Source organism: Prionailurus viverrinus, chromosome A1, assembly GCF_022837055.1.
Source record: "Prionailurus viverrinus isolate Anna chromosome A1, UM_Priviv_1.0, whole genome shotgun sequence".
Taxonomy (NCBI): domain Eukaryota; kingdom Metazoa; phylum Chordata; class Mammalia; order Carnivora; family Felidae; genus Prionailurus; species Prionailurus viverrinus.
The window spans coordinates 65,768,437-65,788,012 of record NC_062561.1 but is presented as its reverse complement, the minus strand read 5'-3'; the positions used below and the strand labels follow the sequence as shown (position 1 = coordinate 65,788,012).

Below are 19,576 nucleotides of genomic sequence, written 5' to 3'. Positions count from 1 at the left end.
CACATCACCTGTTCACTGTAGCGTTTCAAGTTACGCGTATTTTCAACTTTGGGGGGAAAATGGTGGCAGTTCACAGACTTCCTAAGGGTCCCTCCAAAAGCTTCAAAACAGGTCAGTTCCTGGAGTGAGGGGTGAGGACTCATTGGCATGGCTGTTCTGCTCTTACCTCGCAGAGTTACCACTGGAAAGCTCAAATACAAGCACTGCTTGGACCTAAGTGAAATCAAAAGACATGCTATTTCTCTAATTTTTTTTTTTAAATGTTTATTTATTTAGTTTGGGTAAAAGAGAGAGAGAGAGAGTGCACCTATGAGAGAGGGGAGGGGCAGAGATAGAGGGAGAATCCCAAGCAGGCTCCACGCTGTCAGCACAGAACTCGATGCAGGGCTCGAACTCATGAACAGTGAGATCATGACCTGAGCCAAAACCAGGAGTCAGATGCTTAACCGACTGAGCCACACCCAGGCACCCCTACTTCTTTTGAAGAAAAGAAATTTTTATTTTTTAAAAAGGAAAAAACGTCCAATTCGACAAGTGTCCCTCAGCTATGTTTAACTTTTTCCTCAAAAGTCCACAAGAAATGCTACCCTTCTTCAACAGACCAAAGCTTCGTTTAAAGGCCTTCAAGGACATTGTGCGGGGAAGGCATAGCTCTCCTTCAGGAACATCTCATACCCTAACCAACAGAAAGACAGAACTAACACCTGAAACAATAGAAAGGCAAAACAAAGGGAGACTGGATAGAATTCTAAAAGGCGAACGCACTGTTTGCAGCGTATTTCTGAAATGTTTAGGATGAAAACGAACTTAAAATAAGTATCAGGACTTTTAGAATCTTCATGGGGTTCCATTAATTATTTTTTTCTCCCTGATGAGGTATCACCAAATGGGCCCCTACTAATGGTGACACGATCACGGTTCCCGATGAGCAGGAACATGGGGACACACAGCCCAGTAAGGTTGGTCGGGCCGATGGTATTGACAAGACTTCACCTGAGATTTGGTTCCATCTTTCAAATCTAACATGCCACCAAATAGGTCCTAGGATACGGTGTTGGTACAATATCTGTAAAAAATGATTCTTCCAGGGAGGAGGAAAAAAAAGAACAGTGCTTTCAATGTTCAGTATCCTTTACATCTGCTGCTCAGCTGGAAACACTGTTAAAAGGCCATTAGAACCTTAAGGTAACAGACCTCCAATGCTATGAAAGCCACAGAGCAATTTGCTGTTTGTGTTAGGAGGATCAGCCCCAGCTACTTCCTTTTCAAAGGCTGAAAACAGCTTCTGTCACGAGCCGTGAAAATCAATTCCACAGTAACAGGGCTGAAATGTGGCTGAAGGTGGTATACCTACGGGCTGGCGCTGCACACCAGAGCCTCCTTCTGGGCATCTGTGGCACCTTCCAGAAGTCCCGGGCAGCGGCTCCCTGGCAGTGCCTGGGAGGTAATGAGCAGCCCGGGGCTTCCAGGAGCCTCCGGGCTTATCTCGTAGGACACTGATTCTCTCGACTGCTTAATTAGGTTAAAACGGGAATCGAATCGTCGCCCTGAAAGAAGATAGCTTTAGGAACCGTGGATCCAAGAACAGGCTGCTCTCGCTGATTCGTATTCCATCTTTCTATTTTTCCTGATTATAGTAGTTGTGAGCGAGGCTCATTTTTCCCAAATAATACTGTTTCAAAGCCTTTCAGAAGACAGAGCATTTACAAACTTTTTTCAAATACAAGGTCACACTTTTGAAAATAAACATTTCAGGGGAATAACGATGGCCTGTCAAGAGTTGTACTGTACCCAAATGAATGGCAAAGAAGGTTAAAATTCACTTTAAAATGTGTATAGGTTTTTCAGTTGTAGGAATTTGTCATTCCGGTTATAAAATGCAACCTTAGTTACCACACAGAATTAAGATCATTACAACCTGTATTTTTATATATACTCAACCCTTGGAGAAACTGAAAACCTTTCTATAATTTACTATGTTCTGGATAAGAATAAACTGCCACTCTTAAATCATAGCAATCGGCCTACATTTTCGCATGTAACTTCTTGTAATAATATTTATCTGTACATCAATAACCCCAGGCTGAGAAATTGATTCGAAGTTAATCTGTTAAATTAATATGACAACAAAATGCAAAAGTATAATTTCATGGAATTTTTTGCTGTGAATCTGTGATGCACTTGAATTGCTATTTCAACTGGAATTTCGGTGTGATTATATGTATTCTTGACTAAAGAAAAAAATGGATTTATATAATTTTGTGTCTATTGTTCAAAACACATCATAAGGATCTATGATTTTATGAAAGCTTCAAGTTATTTTTTTAAAGAAGGGAAGGGAGTCATTGAAAAGGAATTATCCATAATAATTTTGTTGTTGATGACATAAGATTTGCCATTTGTAACCTATTTTATATTCAATTGAAACTGACCTTTTTTTATGAGAGCCATGTGGTAATATAAGTGAAATGAATATATTCTTTATTGCAGTCATATAAAAACTGGCCTATGCTTTTAACGTAGTACTTGACCTCCTGATGTCTAAATACCCCCAAGTCTGTGAAAGAATATTAAGTAAGACACCACATAATCAAATGAGTAGTAAAAGTACAATAAAAGCCTTTCACACATTAGCACTTGATAATGTAAAAGTAAGAGTAAACTATGTTACCTAAGTTCAATATAAATATATAGCTAGAGGAAAAGCTGTAATAGATCAAGGAGTGCTCAGAATCCTACATTTCCAAATTATTAATACCTTATTTTCCAAATAGAGCTCCCAATATGTCAAAGATCATTTAAAGTCTTCAAAACCATTTGTTAAACCTTTTGCTGTAAAAAAGGAAAAAAGATGCTGGGCATATTAAGTTTCATCATTTTTAAGTTTTAAAAACTCCCCATCATTGGGATTTAGAAGAAAATAGGATAAGCAAACAGCTAAAGTATGAGGAAAAGTATTTTCTTGCTTTTTCAGGAAAAAGTTAAGTCCTGTCATTTAAAAATCTCTATAAATCTAAAAGCATAGAAGCAAGTTCATTTCAAAGGTGCAACTGACTTCAAGCTACTCTGGCCCATTAAGAAAATAACTGAAAATTATTCATTTTAAAAAGCAGACCTCGGGGCGCCTGGGTGGCGCAGTCGGTTAAGCGTCCGACTTCAGCCAGGTCACGATCTCGCGGTCCGTGAGTTCGAGCCCCGAGTCAGGCTCTGAGCTGATGGCTCAGAGCCTGGAGCCTGTTTCCGATTCTGTGTCTCCCTCTCTCTCTGCCCCTCCCCCGTTCATGCTCTGTCTCTCTCTGTCCCAAAAAATAAATAAACGTTGAAAAAAAAAATTAAAAAAAAAAAAAAGCAGACCTCAAAGTAGTTTCTTTGCAAAGAAAATACTTGCCTCAACCTTACTGCAACCTTAGGAGGAAACACCTCCAGTTCTCTGAAATCCAGCTGAGGAGCACTAGCCCTTGCTAATCTCAGCTGTCCTGGGGGCACAAAAGAGGAAGCCAATTTCTCAAGAAATCCAAGAACTGTAATAAGGAGCAAACACACCAGCCAATCAAGCTTACAGAACACAGGTGTGCATGCCCTGAATATATTATGGTACATCTTTAATTGAATGTGTATAAAAATGAAGACTGACCAGCTCTAAATGTAGTCTCCTTGCATAAGAGTCTAGAGGTCAAGAAAAAATGGCTAGATCTGCATTTAGTCCAGGAAAAACAGCTCAAAGGAGCAAGGAAATGGAATCACTCTTCCCCAAAAATCTTCTGAATAGGAACCTCCCCAAAGAAAGGAGCCATACCCAAAGAGAGCCTGTCACATTAGCAAAGAACAATTGGGATCCTACAGTAAAAAAAAAAAAAAAAAAAAAAAAAAAAAAAAAAAACCCTGAAAACGTCAACCAGTTCCCATTTAAAGCAATGTTGTGGTTCTTTCCTACTCAAGCAGATATGCGCCTGCAGCTGAGTTGGGGCCCTTTTGTTCCACGCGTAGGTAGTTCTGGATTGAACCGCTCCAACCACTCTCTTTCCCTTAGTCCCCCTAGTGGCCAAAGCGAGTGTCTGAAAGAAGTCAGAGGCAATGGGGGAGGAGGACGAGTGAAATGCAATTTGAATCAGAGACACTTTGTGGGTTGAGATTCTTAAAATCAAGATGAGAAATAACAGAAATCATTGCGCAAATTTGACTGTCTACCCTGACAAAAACCTGTACTTAAAACCACAGTGAATGCACCCAGAGTTTGGTCCCCGGAGACTCGAGATGGTGCCTGGACCAGCATTAGCATCACCTGGGAATCTGTAAAAAATACAAATTACAGGCCCTACCCAGGAACAATGAAAACAGAAACTTTGGGGGTGGGGCCGAGGCATTAGTGTTTAACAAGCCCTCCTGTATTTCTGATGTTTGATAAAGTTTATGAAGCACAGCTTTAGCTAACTGCTTCCCTTTCCTGGATGCACATCAGAAATACCAGGGAAAACTGAAAAAGAAAGGAAGAAGGGAGGGAGCAGGCCAGGAAAAAGAGTGCCCTGTCTCAGACCAATTAAATCAGAGGATCTAAAAATGGAGCACAATTTTTGTTGTTGTTGTTGTTGTTGTTGTTGTTTAATGCTACCTCACACGATTCCAGGACAGCCCTGGCCTTTTCCAACTCAAAAGAGCCAGCTGTTAAATTTTCAGGAATTTTGTAAGCTGGTTGTTAAACTGTTAGTGGCTTGAAATCCGTCATGGTGGGAACATAGCACAGAAATTGGCAAATGCTACAAATCAGATCTTCCCACACCCTACCCTCCTGAAAGCCAACTGCTAAACATGTGTCAGTTCACCGCTGGCCAGAGTTGAGAAATACTGGACTCAAGTAAGAACGCCAAATACGTAATTGATTCAGACAATCTGAGTAATTCTTCTCAACTTCTCCATTACCCTCAATTCCTGGGGATTCTTAGGAATATTACCCAAGCAATTCAGTGGCCATATACTTAAGGAAGGTGAACATCAGCTCCTGTCTGAGGGTGTAGCCACGATGGGTCCAAGTCAACAGCCACGATCTTTTCCTTTCTCTTCCAGGCACCAGCACAGGAAGCAATTCTGGAATGAGAGGCTGGGTAAATCTGCTGGGGGACTTCTGAGTTAATCTGTCTCGTCAATGAGGAGATAAACAGGGGAAGAAATAGCCCTACTGTGTACCTCTGGGCATCATAATGAAACTTTGGCTCTTAGTATTCCAGCAGCCATCTTCTTTCTGTAATGGAGCTGACCTGTAGAATGAGGAAAGCAGAGACAAAAGATGGAGAGAACCCAAGACCCTCATGATAGTGTTAACTTCCCACTCTCTCACACGTAGAACTGCTCTGTATTGGAACGTATGTGAAATGATGGCTTTCCCTGATTGTGGAAGACAGCCAATTCAGGATTTTTTGTGACCTGCTGCCAAAAGTATCTTAAATGACACAGATGATTTCAGGCAAGAATTTCAACGGCTTGTCTTCTTTAAACCCTTTTATTGGAACTTCTGAGTAGTAGGAGTAAAGTTTTTCAGGTGTTTTTTTTTTTCTTTTTAATGTTGCCTCTTCCCTGCTGACCTCATTCACCCCTTCTTCTCACCTCTTAACCTGGTCTTGGCCCTTGGCATCTCAGGCTTTAGTATCTAAATCAGCCCCCTGGCTATCTTCCTTCCCTCCTCCTGGGCCTTTAATAATCCCTACACTATTCCATCCTGTTTATAGTGCTTGACCAATCTAAAACAATACTTTCATCTTGTCATTTCACTGCAAAGAACCTAGAATGATGACCTACTTCCTGCCACATAAAGGCTAGGGTTTTCAAGGCCCATCAAAAATACAACCCCACTCTATTTGTTCAATATTGCTTCTCACAAATTCTTAATTGATCGCTTTCTGTAGTATCTTCCAAACGTACTGCTTTCCTTACAAATTTAACCCCACCCCAAATGCCTTCTTCTTTCATGAGTGTTTGTCAACTGCTACGCATCCTTCAATGTCCCTGTGATGGTTAATTCTGTGTCAGTTTGACCTGCTTAAAGGACACCCAGATAGCTGGTAAAACATTATCTGTGGGTGTGTCTGTAAGGATGTTATGGGAAGAGATTAGCATGTGATTCAGTAGAAGGAGTGACCAGTGTAAGGTAACATTATTCAATCCTTCACGGCCCAAACAGAACAAAAAGGTGGAGGAAGAACAAATTCCCTGTCACTCTTCTTTAGCTCAGACATCCATTTCTCCTACATTGGGACATCAGAGCTCCTAGTTCTCCAGCCTTGGAATCTGAGACTTATTACCACTATCCCATAGTACTCCACCCCACCCAAGGCCTTCAGCCCCAGACTGACTTACACCTCCACTCTCCTGGGTCTCCAGTTCACATATGGCAGATCATGAGGCTTCTTGGCTTCCATAACCTCTGGAGCTAATTCCTATAATAAATCTCCTCATATGTATACCTATATCTATATGTGTATCCTATTGCTTTGGCTTCTCTAGAGAACCCTGACTAATATCCTCCAAATTAAATTTTACCCCTTCCTCTCAGCAAGGTCAAATAACTCTCTTCATTTTGTGATTCCAGTCATTACAACCAGTAACATATTTGGTACTTATGCCATGGGCATAGCATTGTTTAAATATTGGGGAGTGAAGTAACAATTTAATTCTTCATTTTGGTAAAGATTTTAAGTTATTTTTTTACATTCCCATAGGACAAAAAACCTGTGACTTAAATTTCAAAATGGCACAGCTGATTACATACATTTTGAAAACTCTATACTTTCTGAGAGTTAACTCACGACTCACCTCACCCTATTTGGGAAATCTCTCTCTTGGCCACACAACTGTGACTTAAGTTTCAAAGTGGCACAGCTGGTTACATATATTTTGAAAACTCTATACTTTGAGTTAACAACTCACAACTCACCACCCTCCCCCCATTTGGGAAATCTCTTTCTCTCGGTCACACTGATACTCTTAACAATCCTATGCTGGTTTAAGGATACTGAGTTTTGTCTCCACTAAAAAGCACACATAAACTATGTCAGAGTTATTTACATGGCCTTGTAAACTCAAAAATGTTTCTGGGATGCATGCTGCTCTCTCTGAACCTCTCTCTTTCACATATACAGAGACTAGTTCGTACTCACTGTCCATCACATAGTACATATCCAATGAATGACTTTTGATTAATTAATGGTCTTTTGGTGATACCAAACTTACCTCTTAAATATTTCTTTTTTTAAAGGAAGTATAATTGACATACAATATTATATAAGTTTCAGGTGTACAGCATAGTGATTTGACCTTTGTAGACACTGCAAAATGATCACCTCAGTAAGTCTAGTTACCATCCATTACCCTCCAAAGTTAATACGATACCCTTGACTATATTCCTGATGCAGCATATTACATCCCCAAGACTTATTCCGTAATTGTACATTCGTACTGCTTGATCCCCTTTAACCGTCTTGCCCCCTGCCCCTCCTCCCCTGTGGCCACTACCAATCTGTTTTCTGCATCTAAGAATCTGGTTTCTGTTTTGTTCGTTCGTTTTTTTTAGATTCTATATAAGTGACACCACATGGTATCTATCTTTCTCAATCTGACTTACTTCACTCAGCTTCTAAATATTTCTTGAGTCTTTCTACTTCATTCCATTTCCAGGCACTGCTCTAGTTCAAGCTAACATCTCCTCTTCCTGTATCTGCTTTTCCTCCCCTGAAAGCCATCTCTAGAGAGAGACCAAGGTAACATTTCAAATCAAGTCCAATCCTGATTGAAACACTTCTTCAATAGCTTCTCACTGCCCTAGGCTGAAGGCCAAGGTCAGCGCTGTGAGCTCCAGGATTTCAGGGCTGATTAAGGAAAGAGACAGGACCATGAGGTGGCAGCCAGACACAGAGAGCTTTATTTGGGTTGCACTTTGACAAGCTGCCTGAGAGGGGAAGTCCCTCATAGCTTGAAGCCTTGTAGACATAACAGAGGGTAGCCACTACCAGAAGGGGAGAAGGCTCAGGAACTCCTGGAGAGGGAAAGGGGATTAAGTATCTAGGCAATGTTGTTCAGCCTTAGAGTGGAGAGGGCAGCAGCTTGGATTTTCGGTTATTGTTTTGTTTTGTTTGTCTTGGTTTCTTTTAGGCCCCAGGTTCATCCTATAAATGGCTAGCAGGCAGGTGTTACACAGCTTTGCAGGATACACAAAACAGGCAGGCTCTAACTGGTTAAAACTCAATTTCTTTGGGCTGTGTTTAAAACAACCAGATGCATAAAAACTTGACTTAAGCACCCACAGCTTTTAGAGCCAATGGTCCGTATCTGCGATGAAAAAGTAAACCATAGGGTCACGCTGCATGGGCCATCTTTGAACACTGTATACAAGTCATTAACCTGGCCCACAGGCTCTCTGGTCTCTCTCACACCCTTTCTATTCACAGGCTGTTTTCTCCAGCTTCCAAACTCCTCTCATGCTTTCAGGGTCTTCTAACCACACAGGTACTAAGTCCTCCTGAGCCCACTGCCCACTGCTCTTCCTCAAGAAGGCATTCCCTAACCCCACGATTAGATCAGATGCTCCGATTAAATACTGTGTCACAGTGCCGGTATCTCTTGTGGGATTGTGAGTGGTCCCTTAATTTCCATTTCCCTGCTGCGATTAAAATCCCCTGTGGCCCTATATACAGCGCCTGGCCCAGTGAATTACACATAGTAGGCATACAAAAAATATTCACTGGATGAGGGGAAAAGAAATGCCTAAAGAAAATACAGAATGAGTTATAAAAATAAATCAACAACCTGGATAAACGTGTAAATGTGGAATCAGATTTCTATTTTTCTTTGTTACTAACTGGTGCATTCATTTAAAAAATATTTTTCATCCGAGGTTATTAAAAGCTCTTAAATACTGCCATTCAGGACTACTAGAAATTTTAAATCTTTACCAAGACTTACTGCTATGAAACCATTTATTTACAAATATGCCATCCCAGGGAGTCCATTACACTTTCAAACAGTATGATGTAAATAACTGAAAATTGAATACTACTGAAGAAATCTATGAAACTATGCAAAGTTGAATTACATGTCAGCTAAAGAATTTAGTAGAGCAGAATTTGGTCTGCAAAGACATATATAAGCACCAAGAATTTAGTAGAGCAGAATTTGGTCTGCAAAGACATATACAAGCATATGAATATAAGAATATTCAGTATTCTGTTTATACTGTCAAGACAGCTGGCCTTGCCAGAAGTCTTTTGAGAGATGTGAATTAAGGGGGAAGAAAGTCTTTTGCAGGCTTAAAATATAAGCTAAGACTAAGCTAATAAATTATTTTATCATTTCCCTTCCTACAATTTCTATCCTAAACTCATATTTCTGTACAAATGTAGTGACTCAATTGTAGGTCACTTTGGTTTAAAAGGACTCAATTTTGTATTTTGTAAGTGTTCATAAAACTCACCCATAATCATAAAAGAACATTAGTCACACTCTTAAATTACAATGCAATGTTTATACTATAATACTTTAAAGGACATAGTGCTGTATATTTTAAATCACTTTTGATAGCGGCCTACATTTCTACTCACAAGCTATTAACCATGTGGTACAGTTAAAGATGTGAGTTTTATGTAAAAAAGTGTATCAGTCAACTCAAATGAACTCTTGTTCTCAATGATGACATATTATCCTCTAATTAAATCAGCTAAGATAACTGTTTGCAAGGATCATTCTAAAATTAATTCCCAAATCAAAAGTTTAACAAGTGGCATGCCTAATAGCCCAGAGTTTAGACTGCCTTGATACCTGGAATTAATGCGATTCTTTTAGAAATTTAGTGACTTGGCAAATCATAAAAAAACAAAACACAAAATACATTTGAAGTTCAGCTAACTCAGACCTCTCACACTGTTCTTCGAAAGAATTTTAAAGACAGCTAACTACAGAGAGGGCAAAGAAATCAGAAATCTATGAAGCAGGCAGTTAAGTGGAAATTAAATAATTTATTTCAAACTAGGGTATTTAATGTGTATGTAAAAGAGTAAGAGTTGCCAAACACTTTTTTTCTGTTTATGTTAATACGATATCTACATGCAAATTGGAAAAAAAAGGTAGCAATGGCAAATGTATTAAGTTAGTTGGGGGCGGGGGGAGGTGCAGAGGGAGGGAGGACAGGTTCCCTGAGAAACCCAGCAGAGAAAGGAAAGGACTGTTGTACAAAGACCAGGTGACATGAAGCATTACATATTCTGAAATATGACATCAATAAAGAAGAACTTAAAAAAGTCACTAGTACATCAGCAGAGTACAAGAGAATATTCTTTCTTAATTTGATTTTGAAATAGATTTTTAGAGTATTGAGATTAATTCATATTAAAGAGATGGGAAAAAGTTTAAAGCTTTCTTTATTATCCACCTGCAGCCCAACTCTCCAAACACCTGCGACACAAAAAGGGACAAAATACCGAGAAAACAACGATACTTCTTTCCTCATCAGTGGAGATAAGCTTCCCTCCTCCCGCTACCCTATGATACCTTCCTACAGCAAACTTTGTTGCACTAACCCAATATTCCGCTAGGTCCAGAATGATGAAAAATACCAACACACGTGCTTTAGTTTCCACCTTTTATGTAACTACATAGATACAATTAAAAAATCAGGGAAATGCATACACACACATACAATTTAGTGATGGTAGCATGGCCAATTCCCGAGGACATAAAATTCAAATTCAAAGTGATTTTGAAAAATTTTTGATGTTGCAAGTAAACAGGAAACTATTCAGCATGAACTATAAGGCAATACACCTGGTGAGTGGTAGCACCAGGCTATATATACCTATTGGTGAGGAAAGAACTGATTTTGCACACATTCGTTCAACAAATGCGGAATGGCAGTGGGCAGGATTAAGTCTATGACTCCAGTACCTGGAGACTGATGGCCTGGGTTGCAACTCTAGCCTCACCGCTTTCTAGCGGAGTCATTCTTGGGCAAGTTAATTATTTAAGTTTCTGTGTTGCTCAGTCCTTCCATCTATAAAATGCGGATAATGATGATATCTACAAAATTACCAAAAGGAGTCAATAAGGCAATGTTTAATGTTTTTAGGAGCAGGTAATATTTAAACAGGGGCTGGGCACATAGTAATTTCTACATGAGGGATTGTTAAATACGACTGCATTAGATAACTAATGGAAAAAGTGGACATGTAGGCCAATAAGTCACCACTAGTCAGCTCCGAGGGGTTATAATTAACGACTCCAAGAAGGCTCAAGACATAAGATAGTGGCCCAGTAAGCATAAAACAGCATTCCCTGAATTGCCTGGTCTTTGAAGCAGATGTTCTTTTCAGTTCTTGAGTTCTTTTAGAAGTTTAGAGCCATCAAGAGGAGTCGGGCTGGGAAAATGAGATAACATTATGGACGCTCAAAGAAAGACTGGAATGTTTCATATCTACCTTTGATCAAAACAACACTCCTAACAAAGAACTTGACCCACTCACTGCTCAATCCCTTCCCAGAAGACAGAACAGGAGAAAATAAGCAAGCACACTGGGAAGACTTTGGGCTAGTTATGTGGAAACATTTCGATACCACAAGAATTACGAAGTATCAGAATGGATGCTGAGAGGGGCTCCCGAATCTTCCCCTTTGGAGGTCTTTCAAACAGGACAGATAGTCTATCTGATCTGCCTGGGATGGCTTAAAATCAGCACTGAGTGAAGATTGATGGTGCAAACTGGCCCTTAAAGGCCTCCCACGCACTCTCTGAGAGTATAACTTTATATATTACCCATCACAGCCCCTCATCTATTGAGTTTGAAGAACTCCCTTTTATCCTAGAATAGAAAAGGGCAACACTATTTCACAATTGTGAGTTCTGAGTAAAACTTTAATAATGTCATGATGAAGCATAATGTCCTTATTACTTCTCAGTTATTTTACCAGGCAAACTACCTGCAAATATCTTTCAATTAGAAACAGCCCTCATGAATCTAAATTATGAACAGCAGTTCCTTTAAATTCATGTTCCCTGGCAGACTAATGGCATATGCCATTTCTCAGGCAAACCCTTAAAAGTCCAAACAAGGCAAAGGATGAAAAGGGAGTTTAAAGAAAGGATAACCACCATCCACTAGATAATGAAATGTAAATAGTATCAGAACTAGGGAAGAGCCAAAGAGTGTTTTTCTTTAATAATGGGACATATTTCCTCCGTGGTTATTCCAACAGCAACATGTAGCATTGAGTAATTCATGTTGAATATATATGTGAATATATATATACACACACATACATACATGTATATACACACACACACAATTATCTTTTAATTCATGTGTTTTCCTATCACATGTGCCTCTGACCCCACAGTGACCTCTATCTTGACCATTTCTACCAGCATCAAAGCACATCAGGGTTAGGGCAAAGTCAACAGTACCCTTTAGTCCTAGAAAGTGAGTTTAACAAAAGTGCACGTTTCAGAATTTAATAGCTAATTAGTGAGCACTGTAATTGTCAGAAGGTGGAGGGGGAAGAAAAAAACAAAAAGCCCTGTAGTTAAAAAATCTCCTGAAGGATTTATTTTAACCACTGGAAATGTTCTCAGGAAAGTAAATGGGGAGTACAGAAACTATTTACACTGAAAACCTTCACTTTGATATTAAGGAGCTTTGCGTCATGCCAAGGATGAAGTGCAGTCCCCTGAAAGTCCCATAATCCACTAAAGAATACCGAAACAATTTAAAAATACTGAACTATTTTCTTCTCTGAGATATCATATCTGAAATCATGCTGGGAAATATCTGTGTGTTTAAAAGATACACTTTGAAAAAGCCCAGATCAGAGGAGAAAAAGTTCCTCGAAGAAGTGAGCCACGCTATAAAACCTTTTAAAAGTTGAATTCCCTGAGATTTGGGGAGGAGAAAAAAGCAAAGCTGATCCTTATCAATTAATTAAAAAGAATGAAATAACAGTAGACAAAGGGGAAGGAGAGTTAAGAAACTTAAGGAGCTGTGGGGGCAGTCGCTCTCCATTCACTGATTAACAAATTAAGGAGTTCTGGAAAAGGGAGAAGAAGTGACAGGGACAGAAGAGTGGACTTATAATTCACCACAGGTTCCGCTCCGACTCACCAGAGGCTGGCTACGTCTGGCTCAGAATTGAAAAAGGCTCCCGGTACTTAATGCTCGGCGCTGTTGGCGTGTGTATGGGCTATCTCCACACAAACACACACCCCCCCCCCACATGCTTCAATTTATATAAATGTGTTCATTTCGGTAAAAGTGCAAACCTTCCCTTGCAGGGTGTGCAGATCAACCGTAATAAAATACCAATTCCATTACGTATAGAAACGGGGATGTTTTAAGATCTCTGCAAAGAGCTTTGCCCTCATCGACCAGCTCTTTGGCAACATGCAGGGAGGCTGGTGGAGATTCGGCGTTTTGATTTGACCATCCGAGGTCACTGAGGACTTCAACCGCCGGCTGTGAGCGGCCCGCGCCCTCGCAGCATCTCCCGGCCTCTCTCAGCCTCCCTCAGCTGTGCTGCCTCGCAGCCACAGGATTATCTCTCCCCGACACGTTTCATTCACAGAGCCCCGGAGAAGCTCCGAGTCGGTTGGAGCTAAGAGCCGGAAAACACGCACTCGGGCTGCCGCACAAGTTGTTGGAGACCGAGTGCTCCGCACACGCCGGCGCCGAGATAGGGGGTGGGGGCTCCCGGTGCAGGAATGCTAGTGGCCCGGCCGGCGGGCCACCCAGGGCCCGCGGACCCTGGGACAAACCCACCGGCGAGCCACCCGCCTAAGTTGGCGCGGCTTCTGAGAACAGGCGGGCGGCCGAGACCGCGCTCGCGTCCGGCCACCGCGCCGGGGGTGTCCCCCGAACCACTAGTGACCAACCGCAATCTGGAAAGCACTGAGGACCCGTAACGCGAAAGCCCGCCCCAAGCCCGAAACCGGCAGCCCGAGAACTCCCCAAACCGGCCCGGAACTGCCGACGTGCGGAGGCCGGGTCCCCCCGCCTCGCCCGCCCCCCGGCCCCCGGCCCCGGGCGCCGTGCGCTCTGCCTCCCGGAAGGATCCGGTGAGCGGAGCGAGCGGCGAGGGGAGCCCTCCGCGACTCTCCACCGCCCCCGCCGGCGCGAGGGCGGGAGTGGGGAAGGCGCCACTCAGACTGTGGCGCTGGGCAAACTGCGGCCGCAGTTCTTCCAAGTTTGCCTGAGCGAGAGGCGCGGGGTGGGCGCCCCGCTCGGCGACCTGCCCTCGCGCCGCGGCCGCCCCCGGGCGTCCCGGGCTCCCAGGCCCGCTCGGCCGGAGCCCGCCGCGAAGGGGGCGCACGGGCGCCGGAGCGGAGGGAGAGCGGGCGGGAGGGAAAGAGGGCGCTCCCGCGTGTGCACACAATGAGGCAGCCGAGACGCACACCTTCCCCGCGGGAACAGCCGCCGGAGCATCCGCCGCCCGGCGCGGAGGCAGGGCGTCCGGGAGAGCCCTGCCGGAAAGTGAACACCAACAACTCAGCAACAGGGGGAAGGAGGAGGGCGCCGGGCGGCCCGGGGGGACGTGCGGTCGCCGAAGGCTGCAGCCTGCCGGGCCGCGCGCCCGCGCTTACCTGCGATCTCCTGGTAGGGGATGTCCGCCAGGCTGAATCCCTTGGCACCGTACGCCTGGCGGACCTCGCCGCAGCTCCGAGCCTTCACCTCCGCCCTGGCCGGGAGGGACAGCAGCAGCCCGGAGAGGGGAAGAATCACAGCCCCGATCCAGGAAGGCATGGTGCGACGTGCAAATCCAGCTCGGTAAACCCCAGGGCCCGTGCGCTCTTCACCTTGCCCCTCGAGCCGAAAGCCCGCCAGAGCCAGCGGCGCGCTCCTCGCCGCTGCCCAGCGTCACCCCCTTCCGCCAGCCGAGGGGACGAGCCGCGCAGCCCTCTGGACTGCGCTCAGCAAACTTTTATAAGCCAGATGGAGGATGGCAAGCCAACCAGGGCTGGCTGGGAAAACAGCCGCTTTGCTCCTCTAGCCCCCCAGATCGAAAACGGTGCAGTCAAAACGAGAGAGAGAGAAGGCAGAGGAATGTTTAAAAAACCACCACGGGGGTTCAGAGCTGCGATCCGACTTCCGAGCCGCAGAATCCTAGAGCGCTGCGAGCTCGGCTCGCCCGAGGGTGCAGCGAAGGTGGGAACGCGCGCCGGCTCTCCCGGGGAGGGAGGAGGCGGACAGGCGAGCGCGAGTGTGTGTGTGCGCGCGTGTGTGCCGGGCCGAGCACGGGGTTCTTGGGGACGCGTGTGCGTGGAGGTATGTGTTGGGGATATACTGGATCCAGGGGAAACCTCAGCTTCACACAGGCTGAGGGAGCCTGTGAGAGTCCTCCTGAAATAGGAAGAGAGAAATCCCGGAGACAGACACTGGAGGCTAGAGGGAAGGAGAAAGGAGGGGAGAGGGAGAAACGTGCTACACGGAGCACAGCCGAAATTCAGAGGCAGAGTCGGAGGCAAAACCTGGACTGGATCTCTTGCTACTCCGTAGAAGGAAAAGGGGGAAAAGGAAGCGGTTCTATTTTCTCACTCCCTTCACATCCTTGATACTGATCTCAAACGCTTCCTGTAATGACCGAAGTAAGTGATCTAGAAAGATAAAGTATTTTAAGTCATTGGCATATTTGTTATTAAGCCATACTTTTGTGGACTTAAAGGACAGCGCAATTCCAGTTGTTGCTCTAAATATGAGCAACAATTTATGACCTACTGAAACACAAAGCCCGCGTAGAAATAAACATATAGAGGAACCCCTGAGCTTCAGAGCACAACCATCGCTGTAATTAATTGCCTCATTTCTGTTTGGCTTTGTGTTTATTTTCTAAAGACAGTTTGTGCACACCGAGACCAGTTTTTTTTTTTTTTTTATTGTTTTGGTTTGGGACTCAAAATTTCACCCTTTTTAATTTCAAATATTACACAATCTTGGATCAGAAATCATTATGCTTCTATCTCTAGTGTGTGGAGGAACAGGAAAGCCAAGAAGAAGAAACACAGCAGGGAAGCAATGGGAAACCGAGAGGGTAGGAGTCCTTGGGCTGCACGTAGGAAGGTACTGGGGAGGGAAGTGACTTCTTCCTTCTCCCCAATCTCATATACTGGGCTTAACATTTTCTTCCAAGGTGACAGAATTCTGAACTGGGGAATCAATTAACTTTCTTCCCATCTTACACTCAAGTTTTGTGAAATGGGATAAAAATGAAAATTCAGGGTAGGTTAATTTCTTATTGACTCTTTTATGTTAATTCACTCTGCTAACCAAAAGCTGGTATGGAGCCCCAAAACTCCTGCAACTACTAAGGTAATTAAAGCCAAGACAAAAGAAAAAAAAAAAAGATAATGCTTACACACTTGTGAAGCCAAATGTAATTAGATCAGCACATTACTCAACAATTACTATAGGCTAGTGTGTAATTGTATGGAGCGCACCTATAAAACTACACATGAAGATGTTTTTCTGATGATGGCTGTTAATGACCAGAATGACTCATGAAATTTAAGTCCTTCTGTTTTCTATTTGTTATCATCACAACACATTAGGTACATCTTCCTCTCTTTGATTAATTCCTCATTTCTTACTCCACCAAAAAGCTCTCAAGTTCCAACCTCATTTATGCCATGGAAATGCTTAAAAATGTAAAGCCGACTTGTTTACAAATTGACTTTCTCGTCTTCAAAACCCCATATCGAAACATTTCTTTCTGAAAGCAATGGTCACATACGTGTTTTTCTCCTAAAATTTTGGTGCAATTTTTGTCTTCATGATGTTGTGCTAACTCGCTGACCCTTAGGTCACTGAACTCATTTTCCTCAACTTGTAAAATCGAGATGAGAACAAAATATACTCTAGTGTCTTTGTTGGCAAAGGATAAGACGATATGAATAGAAATTTCTGTAACCAAGTCATTATTTCTCTGATATTTGACATGATTTCATTCAAACTTCACTTTCTATCGTAGCCAGGTGATAGGTATCGTCCGCTCCTGAGGAAGAGGTAAATAGACAGTTACCTGTACCCTATCATCTCATTTTCATTTACCCTGACCCTAGCAGTAAATAGCAGATGATGCAATAAAAAGAATGTTTGAGGTGGAGGAAGGGTGGGTAAAAACACAGTATATGTGGTTTAAATTATTTAAAAAACAATGAATCATTAAGTATTCAATGAGCATTCAATGCAACTATACAAAACTAGGTTATTGTACATAAGGAATTATAACTTAATCAAGCATAAATAAATCACTTTAATCCCATCAGGAGGATGAAACAACGTAGAGTAGGTTTGTGAATGCCAGTCAGACCAAAGAATTAAGTAACCTGCCTTACAGGTGTTCTCAACCCCTACATGGTCCACTTGTTGGATAATGCAACACTTTTGACGTGGTGGAAGAGGCAAAGTCCAACTTTCCAGCTAAGGGCAACAGCACAGCCTAGATGAGGTATTGGAATGAGTACTGAATGACGTGGAAGTTCATAGAAAAAGCCTAACTAGAAAGAAAAGAGCTCATATTAGGGAGAAGCTGGCATTTGGTCTAGACCGAAAAAAAAAAGGTTAGCTGAAGGACTTAAGCTCTCGCAGTAGAGTTTACATTGTATATAATAAGAAAAAAGGGCATTGAAGAACATCAATCCAGAGGAAGCAAGCACATAGAAGCAAAAGAAAGGTAAGAAAGAGAAACACATAGAGCTCTGCCATAAAGGTAAAGCTTTCAAGTGGTTGAGACCAGAATAGGAAGGAGGGTAGCAGATAGAAAGAAGGTGAAGGTAAATTTTCCCAGAAGGATTAGCATGATTTGGTCTTTGGTTCAACACATGCACGTGTGCATGCGTGCACACACACACACACACACACACAAAATAAGGAAGACATTTTAAAATTGTGAGTCTCATTGAGAAAATATGGTATATTTATTAGGACAATAAGATTCTTTTTTTTTTTTCAACGTTTATTTATTTTTGGGACAGAGAGAGACAGAGCATGAAATGGGGAGGGGCAGAGAGAGAGGGAGACACAGAATCGGAAACAGGCTCCAGGCTCTGAGCCATCAGCACAGAGCCTGATGCGGGGCTCGAACTCCCGGACCGCGAGATCGTGACCTGGCTGAAGTCGGACGCTTAACCGACTGCGCCACCCAGGCGCCCTGGGATAATAAGATTCTTGTTTATGGAGTGTTTTCACACCCCAGCTGTTTTTCACAACCCTTTTGGGGCATAAGATGAATGGAACCTCAGAGACTTTGAGTTGTAGGGGAAAAGGACTAAGTCTCAAGAAGCAGCCATAGTTAGTAGGCAAACAGAGCAGCCCATGGCCTACTCCACAGTCAAGGGCTCTTCCTTCTTCCCCTAAGTCTGATTGCATCTGGGGGCATTGTGCTAGCACCAAGAGATGAATCACAATTGGCCTAAGCCAGCCATGGCAATCCTTTCCCTTTTCTATTAAATACTTCAGAGATTGGCATAAGACCAATTTCTGGTGAATGAGATGTAAGGAAATTTCTGGGAAACATTATTTTCCCTGATTAAAGGCAAGAACTATAGGAGCAGAAAGGTCTTTTTATCTTAGCCTCCTGCCTTCTTAGAGCTAATTGACCATCTTGTGACTAGGAGACAAGACACTGCTAACAGGCAAAGAACAGAGGATGGAAAGAACCTAGATTTTTTTTAAATTTCCTATTTGTTTCACCAAACCAGCCCTGGGACTGCCAACCTCTGAACTTCTTGTTAAATAATTCATAAATATCTTTGTAGTGCCACTACAAATGCCACTATCGGTTGGTTATTCTGCTGTTTACAAATAAAAGCAATATAAATGTATAGTGAAAACTAAGGGAAGAATAAGGGAAGTGAAGGCAAGAGACAGGGGTTAGTTGCAAATGTAAGAAAAGAACAAAATTAGGTAGCACCATGGCGTCCATGTTAGTAGATTTTCAGTCATGAAGCAAATCGTGGTAGACATCAAGGACAAGGAAGGCAGAGAAAATGGTACTTGTATAATGATAAAGAGCCTTACTGGAAACTTCAACAGAAACATTTTAATAAAACAATGGGGTGGATGCCAGACCACATGGAATTGTATATGAAGTGGATGGAGAGAATATGGAAACATCAAGGTATAACTAATTTCAATGTGGTAGCTCCATGTGGAAGAGGGGGGCAGGGTCATCAGGGAATGCTTTCCAGAAGAAGCTTCTAAGACTGCAAGGAAGAAAGAGACTAGACATGGTAAGAGATTGAAATTCAGTATGATATGATTTGTAGGATAATTTTAAACATTTCTCTGTTTTATTTGCATTTTGTAAGTTTTCTACAGTAAATGTAAGTTCTTTATGATGAAAAAGACATTATTTTGCAATAAATATGTCACACTTTCAACAAATGCAAATAACACTTGTGGTCATGTTTTATACAGTAAAGGGGTCTTACCATTATCTCATATATGGAAAACAAATAGATGTTAATACTTTTCTCAGTAAGATAACAACCTCATGGTATGAAAGTTCTTGTTAATTTTTGAAAGCCTTGAATTTAAATAAAAAGACACGGAGTTCC

General features: G+C 42.6%; 1 protein-coding gene across 1 annotated transcript in view; it reads right to left on the bottom strand.

Moving 5' to 3' along the window:
- Nucleotides 1-15,432, bottom strand: part of GPC6 (glypican 6) — a 1,113,495-nt gene extending 1,098,063 nt beyond the window's left edge. Inside the window, exon 1 of the mRNA XM_047873699.1 lies at nt 14,606-15,432. Within this exon, the coding sequence (XP_047729655.1) occupies nt 14,606-14,765 (160 nt within the window). The 5' untranslated portion in view covers nt 14,766-15,432. The remainder of the gene's footprint in view (nt 1-14,605) is intronic.
- Between the last annotated feature and the right edge of the window lie 4,144 nt (nt 15,433-19,576).